This window comes from Triticum dicoccoides, chromosome 2B (assembly GCF_002162155.2).
Source record: "Triticum dicoccoides isolate Atlit2015 ecotype Zavitan chromosome 2B, WEW_v2.0, whole genome shotgun sequence".
Lineage (NCBI taxonomy): Eukaryota > Viridiplantae > Streptophyta > Magnoliopsida > Poales > Poaceae > Triticum > Triticum dicoccoides.
The window spans coordinates 198,970,475-198,978,254 of NC_041383.1; the positions used below are offsets into that span (position 1 = coordinate 198,970,475).

The 7,780-nt window shown below is 43.3% G+C and overlaps 1 protein-coding gene across 1 annotated transcript; it reads right to left on the minus strand.

Annotated features, from left to right (window-relative positions):
- Positions 1-2,596: 2,596 nt before the first annotated feature.
- LOC119363043 (protein SPIRAL1-like 1) lies at positions 2,597-5,906 on the minus strand. Its single transcript, XM_037628347.1, has 3 exons — positions 5,756-5,906; positions 3,454-3,686; positions 2,597-3,012 (listed from the first exon to the last, which is right to left on the minus strand). Exons 2-3 carry the CDS (start codon positions 3,679-3,681, stop codon positions 2,938-2,940), a joined length of 303 nt encoding a protein of 100 aa, XP_037484244.1. The 5' UTR covers positions 3,682-3,686; positions 5,756-5,906; the 3' UTR covers positions 2,597-2,937.
- Between the last annotated feature and the right edge of the window lie 1,874 nt (positions 5,907-7,780).

The following is a 7,780-nucleotide window of genomic DNA, read 5'->3' on the forward strand; positions in this document are numbered from 1 at the left end:
ATTATTCAATAAGATCATGCTGGAGTTGGTTGTGTGAATCACGGTTCTCGATCTTCCGATAGGTCTCAAGTTTTGCACTCATCTCATATGTGTCCCTGGCAGACTTCACACGGCTACTAACATTGTCATAGTTGTACTCCAAATCCAAATCTCTCTCATTCTCAACGATCATATTGTGTAAAATTACACAGGCAGTCATGATATTTCAGAGGGATTTTGTTATCCCAGAAGCGAGCAGGACCTTGAACAATGGCAAACCGAGTTTGCAACACACGAAATGCCCTCTCAATATCCTTAAGGTAAGCTTCTTGTGCTTCGGCAAAAAAATTGTGCTTCTTAATTTTAGGATGAATAATGGTCTTCACAAATATTGACCACGAAGGATAAACACCGTCGGCAAGATAGTACCCCATGGTATAATCATGGTCGTTGACCATATAGTTCCAAGTCGGAGCTTTGCCACTAGCTAGCTGAGTAAATAAATGAGATTGCTGCAAAACCTTGATATCACTGACAGACCCCGGCAAACCAAAAAAAACAATGCCAAATCCACAGATCATGTCAAGCCACGACTTCAAGCACGATGGTGGGTTTACGTTTGTGGTCGGTATATTGCCCTGCCCAAGCCACCGGGCAGTTTTCCACCTCCAATGCATGCAATCAATACTACTTAGCATGCAGCGTTTGGATGGCGGTGACGCCAGCGTTCGGAATAAAAATTCCCCGATCTCAGCCCCATCTCGATGACGTCCTTCGTGGTGAACTTGAGGGATATGTGGGAATCTTATTCCATCGTGTCCTTGATGCGACGGGTCTGGTGGTGTTTGTTGTGTCTATGACGGATCTCATCTCGTGTGGTGTCGTCCTTGTTTAGGAAAAGATGAAGGTCCAAGAACAAGGTTGGAGGCATGTGGGTGGCAGTTCCGGTGTTTTGCCTCAGCGACAACGGCGGCATGCAGCGGATCTGGGATTTGAGGAGCACGGGGATGATCCCCGGTCGACGCGCCACAACAAAAATTTCCTTGCCTGCGGCTGGCCTTTTCTTCGGCTCACAAAGCCTTTATGGGCGATGGTATTTCTTGGCCTCGGAAGATGGCAAGTGGCAATGATGGTTGTTGCATAAATCTGCTTCAACGAAGTTTTCTTGCAAATATTTTTGGACATGTGTCCTCTCTCTTTTTCTATCGTGGTTTTTGTGATTTCGTGTTGTAATATGACATCTGTTTAATGGTATACGAAATTTCTCAAAATAAAATACTACTCCCTCCGTCCGGAAATACTTGTCGGATGAATGGATGTATCTAGTCGTATTTTAGTTTTAGATGCATCCACTTTTACCCATTTTCGCGACAAGTATTTTCGGACGGAGGGAGTACCTATCATGCCCGGCCATTCGCGTGCTTCGTTCATTTCCATGAGCTTTTTTATGTCCTCTTCGTTTGGAGCTCGAAGATACTCCGGCCAAAAACCCGGATTATTGTCTTCGCAAAGACACAGACACTTTTGACGGTTGTATCTTCGCCAATGCAAAGATATTCATCTGCATAGTCGGCCAGAACACCATATGCAATCACTCTCATGGCCGTCGTTTTTTTTCTTTTTGATATGTACTAGAACCAATCAAACCGGCGGCATATCTACATCGTGTGAAAAAACGGTAATTTTGCTTGCAAGCCTCGACGATGCGGACGAGAAGTGACATGTGCATTCAATATTGCCTGCAAAAGAGGTGAGCCGGATATATTGTACCTCGGCGAAGTAGTCCTTCATGATCATTTTGTCGTCGAGAGCTCGGTTGCAGGGAATGCATAGCCGATCGACCGTCGATATGCGCCGCTTTTTCTTCGGACCCGGTGCATGAGTTTCGCCCGAGCATACCTCGCCCGAAGCAGCGCCCCGCCGCCCCTTTCTTCTTCCCGCCGCCCGAAGCCACGCCGTCGCTTTCTTCTTTCCGCCGCCCCTTTCTTTTCCCCGCCTGCCGAAACAGTGCAGTGCCGCCCTCTTCCAACGATGCGCGCCGCCAGAGTAGCCGGAACCAACCGGATCCGCAAGGAACGAGCCTGCACGCCGACCTCCCGGGCGGATCCATGGCGCCGACAGAGCTTCGGCGGTGCGGGGCAGCCGGAGGCAGCACCAAGAGGCAGGGTTTTACGGCGGCGGCTGGAAGTGGAAGCGGGAAAGGAAAGCCGGTGAAAGTGCTTCGCCCCAACCGGAAGGGGATCCTACAAAATCAAATTAGGCTCGCGGATGCGGAATCCCACAAAAAAAAATCCAAGAGGACCCGATTTGATGGATCTGCTTGGGCCGAGTATACGGGTGGATCCTACAAATCACCGGTTATTATAGCGGCCACCCTGGTTTGCAGGATTTGGATTTGCTAGAGATGCTCTGACAAGAGGACAAAGAGGCCTACCCCAGTTGAATTCAAGGAAGAAATGTTGAATTCAAGGGGAGAAATAAAACGTTTGTACATTCCTTAGGTCTAGCATATTTCTTTTCGATTCTTTGTAGGTGCGCAATAAGCTCACAACAGCACAAGTTTCCATGGTACTACCGACAAACGGTGAAAGCCAATGCATGATGCATGAGTCACAACTCACAAGTCACAGCTTCAAATGTTATCAATGAGTTCATCGAAACATAGAGTTGGGTATGCTAAAAACAGAAAAAACAGGTTTGACACAGCAAGGGGGAACGCAAACAATGAATTAGGCACACCAAGTTTTGAGATGAAGACGATTAGTTTGAAAGCGACAGGTTTTAGGCAAGCTGGCTTCCAAGCAGGAGGTCAGCTTGGACACAATGAACCATACAGACAGAGTACATCGACGCAGGTGGTAAACTGCTCAAACCAAACACTTCCAGTTTTCACCACATGGATAACAGAGATACAGGCCAATTCATCGCTCGTTCATTAAGCAGGCACCATCATTAACATCACTTTCCGCCAAACAAGTAGCCCAGGGACGAGCCACCGCCAGGAGCAGCATGAACCTTGGTTGAAGGACGGTCCTGCGAGGGTTTAAACAGAGTCATCAGCCATTTCTCAGCCCACATGGTAAACAAAATCAGAGCCCCACAATGACGTCTGAATATCTTTTCAATACTCAAAAATCAGAACATTCAAGTAGGCGAAATAACAAGATGCTTTAACCCATTTGCATGGCATTACATTTCAGGGGGAAAATGAACCGTTACATTCTTGTTATACTATTGACTGTAGTGACAAATAACAGAAAACAAGATAAATTCTTGGTAGCTTAACATGAATCCACATAGGTAGTAGTTGCAAAAACTGTACTGGGCAGAAGATTGTTCTAGCAAAAAAAATTAATGATGGATGCTGACAGTTATTAAACTTATGTCAATGGAAACTTCTGACATGCCTCAGATGAAATTTTAATGGGGAATAGCTGGATCAAATTAGGTTCATTACAAGGCAAAAAACCATACCGTAAGGAAGTTGCCCGTGTTCTGGCCATCTGCACGGTAATAGTTGTTCGCCCGGCTACCTGGAATGCCAGCTGGAATCTGCTTGGCTACATCAGCAGCTGCCGGTGCTGGTTTCTCAGCAGGTGCGGGCTTCGCAGCTGGTGCTGCAGCAGGCTTTGCAGGCTCGCCATCTCCAAACAGGTAACCCAGAGAACTTTGACCACCACCAGCACTCCCGCCACGACTCATCTTGACTGTAAGATAAATACATAAATTGCAACATATGAGTGGACAAGTTCAGCATGATTGTCAGAGTGCAATACATTTTGGAAACAGCAAATGAAATCATCAGGGATAAAAGCTTCCGGAAAAATTAAGATCTCAAAGATAAACTACATAAGGCAAGTGAATCTTGAAATCATATGCCCATACCGGATATATTTCGACCACTAGTTACTACAAAAATGTTGATATAGTGGCATTTGAAGAAATATCATGGTAATTTAGGAGAAGACAGAAAAAAAGCATGCATGCTAAACCAAGTCTTCAGATAAGAATGCTTGGTAAGATTAAGTATCAGTGCTGCTTAGACTGAATGAAGTCCAACAGGGTCAGATATTATCACAAGCCACAAGGTATGCTGTCAATTAAAGCATATAATCTACAAGGTTAGGTAAGATCAATTTCTGTGAAAAACAAAGATAAAACTCTGAAGATGAGGAAATATAGTTTTGAGTACGGCCGTGAAAGAATATCTAACAGTTGCTTCTAATAAGAACTTCGAATAAAGGGAACAGAGTATGATCGCAGGACATGTTGCTAAGGATAATGGTGGTTACCAGTCAATACAGGGCAACCTGGAAAATGAGGCAATCCAAACCCAAAATATAACTCAACCCAGGGCAACTAATCAAACATCAAACAGTAGATATCAACAGTATTGTGTTTAGTGAAAACATTTAGATCTCTGTTAGAGGGCATGATCAATAGAGGAGATGATAGCATCTCAAAACCTTATAAGGTTAAACCAATGACAGACAAAAATTTCAGCATCTTTGGGTTGAGAAGATAAAAATAACAGGGCAACAGGTCCCTCACTGCAAAGTGTGGTTTGAAAACACGATGAAGTGAACTACACATTCATACAGAGCAGCAAGTTAATAGAAACTCAAGGTCACTCAAGTAAGATAAGATATTCAAAGATAAAATCTCATTTCAATCAATCCTAGGATTGATTTTTCAACTGGACTGCAATTTGGTGCCTTCCTAGACCAAATTACACAGTACATGTGGGGCCTAGCACTACAGCCAGCACCCCAAGCATGTAACAAGCAAAATCCAGACAGTAGGTTCAGTTTAAATTAGCATAAAAACATATCATACCAATCCATTGCATATTTGATGCCATTTAAGGACACTTAGAGATTGTTGGATATAGTTAGGGTGTTCGGCATACTTCAGTTTCAGTTAGGCAAGTTATCCCTTAGGTTTGACTGCTACAAGTCATCACCAGAGAGGTTGCCTGAGATTAATCATTAGCATCAAACACAATATATCAAACAGGCCAGATAGGTTCCTACAGGCCTACACCAAACATGGGTTGGAACAATCCTAACATGGCACAACGACAACAAGTCCAATTGAAATTCCGTGGTATGTTTGCCAAAAGTTTCCCATGAATTGGCTGAGCATCTTGTGAACGCCCGCACTTTTTCCATCAAATCATTCACCTATAAAGGACAAAACACAGCTGATATCACCACATACCAGCAGATCTCTTCTATGATTCGTTATAAAATTGCCATCATCCAACCTTCTCTACACAAAACAGATGCACATCACAAGTCTAGTCAGCAGTTCCCCCGCACCAGCTAACCTGAAACTCAAGTGACATTGCTACGATTACGAACCACATGCCCTAGAATCTTCAAATCTAGGTAAGGTCACCCCTCGCGAAGAAACTGCGGTGAGCACGCGGACTTTCCGCACCCAATTCTCCAAACTACAAGCCCGATCCCCACAAATCTAGCATGGGCAAAAGTAAAATGGACGTCATTACCAACAAATCAGCGACCAACAAAAGTAATTAGGCGCAATTCCGAGATATAAGCATCCTACATCGACGGATCCTGAACCATACGGGCACAGAAGCACACGATCCATCTCATTTCTGAGCGCCTGAGACCAGATCCAGAACTAAACATCTACCGGAAAAACAAGGGCGAGCGAGATCAGCCGCGCGGATCGCCGGACTAGGCGGCGGGAACCAATAGGGGGGGATCTGGGCAGGGGGAGGAGGAGGAGAGGGGAGGCGATTGGATACCTTAGATCGGGCGCCGACGAGGGGACGGGGGACGAGGACGAGACAGGAGGAGGCGCTCGAAGTGGTGGGAGTGGTGGTGGGGAAGCGCTGCGTTGTTGGTTTCCTTTATAGAGTGGGACGTTTGCAGGGAGGGGGCTGGATCTTTTGCAGTTTGGTCCTCGTGCACGGTCGCAATTCGGAGAAAAGATGGCCCTGGCTGTGAGAGCAGTGGGTGATTTGGTAAGATGTGATTTCTTTTAAGTTGTTGCATGATTGGATGGTGTCGATGGACGATCCAGGGAATTGTCTAAATCAAATAGCTGGACAGAGGTTACGCCCCTTCTGTGACCGGCTACCGCAGCTGGCTATATCTTTGATATTTTGGGCAATGTGAGTATTTGGCATTTTAAGTTTGGAATGTCATAAATGTGCTCATATGTCATACTACTAAGATTAGATGGCAAAAATGAAAGCTAGAGAAAATGACAACTAGTAGATTCAAGCTTGACCATGAATTTAACCAATGAAATGTGGGCTATGTGCCACAAAATTATACCGTTGAATATGTATTCGAAAAAGGTTTTCTATAGTACGGTACTAACATTTTAAGCCGCATGAATTATGTACTATGTTATTTGTGATCTAATCGATGTTCAAAACTAAATCTCAAAAAGTATGCGCGCCTCCTAATCTGAAACAAGGGAAGTACTTTCTAAATTCCATCAAATAAACATACAAATTAGATCGTTTTGTGTTTCTGTTGAGTATCGTGATTAGATTGGAAAATATGATAGACTATGAAGTATTCTGGCTTGTCTTGTACTCCAAGTAGATCATGTGGCTCATGAGGCTCAAGCAGTAAACATCGATTCCACCAATCCTCTCTATCCCGTCTTGCTGTTTCCAAAATAGGGGGGGTGACAAGTCATGCATGAACCCTGAAGAGAAGAAGGAAATATCGACCATGTGATTATATTTTTGGTAAATCCTTCATCGTCAAAAAAAAATGAGTTCCAGAGATGAGCTATCGAAAAAGAGTTAGGCATTTGGATTCACAAAGCTATGTGACTGAAATTATGAGATTTTGAGTATAACAAGAGATGAAAACAAATTCCTCAACAACAACAACAAAAAGACGAAAGCAAAAGCAAATAGGGTCTTCCAATGATGGTGGATGGGGTAGGGTAGGATGATTTTGATCCGAAATGGAAGAAGGGGAAGACATTGCATAATACAAGTGATCAACATGTTTGATACATATACGCAGTCGTGATCTATATGTAACAAACCGACGCAAGATATTGGGTTTTTTTTTGTAATCTTTCTCAAAACTTTTGAAAATGACTGAAAAGATAACTAAAACATACTCCCTCCGTTCCTAAATATTTGTCTTATTAGAGATTTCAAATGAACTACCATATACGGATGTATATAGACATATTTTAGAGTGTAGATTCACTCATTTTGCTTCGTATGTGGTCACTTGTTGAAATCTCTAGAAAGACAAATATTTAAAAACGGGGAGAGTACATCAGATCACAAATAAACTTGATTTTTCAACAAATATTAACCATTAAGTGACTTTAGGTAGACATATAATCGATGCCGACACCATGCTCGCTATACCTGTCACCTTCGGGGCCAATTGTCCAATCATTGACGTCCTCTAAAACTACATATTTCTATAGCCATCTCTACAGCATTTAATGATTATGCAAACATACTACTCCCTCCGTTTCTAAATATTTGTCTTTCTAGAGATTTTATCAAGTGACTACATACAAAGTAAAATGAGTGAATCTATATTCTAAAATATGTCTACGTACATAACGCATGTTGTAGTCCATTTGAATCTTTAGAAAGACAAATATTTAGGAACGAAGGGAGTAAGTGACATGGTTCTGAACAGAGAAAGAATCTATCTTGATACCTAGCTTGACCACCCAACCTATACGAAAATCTTGTGACATATAGCATATGACCTACCATGTTACGAGAGACTGCCGACGCTACCAATTGGCAATTGTACAATCCTCCAAAGGATCG

What these genes read in the sequence shown, in the direction of transcription:
- LOC119363043 (XM_037628347.1), bottom strand. Translation starts at nt 3,681, where the DNA reads ATGAGTCGTGGCGGGAGTGCTGGTGGTGGTCAAAGTTCTCTGGGTTAC. An exon ending in ACACGGGCAACTTCCTTACG is followed by an intron (nt 3,013 to 3,453) that starts GTATGGTTTTTT and finishes AAACCCTCGCAG; the next exon opens with GACCGTCCTTCAACCAAGGT.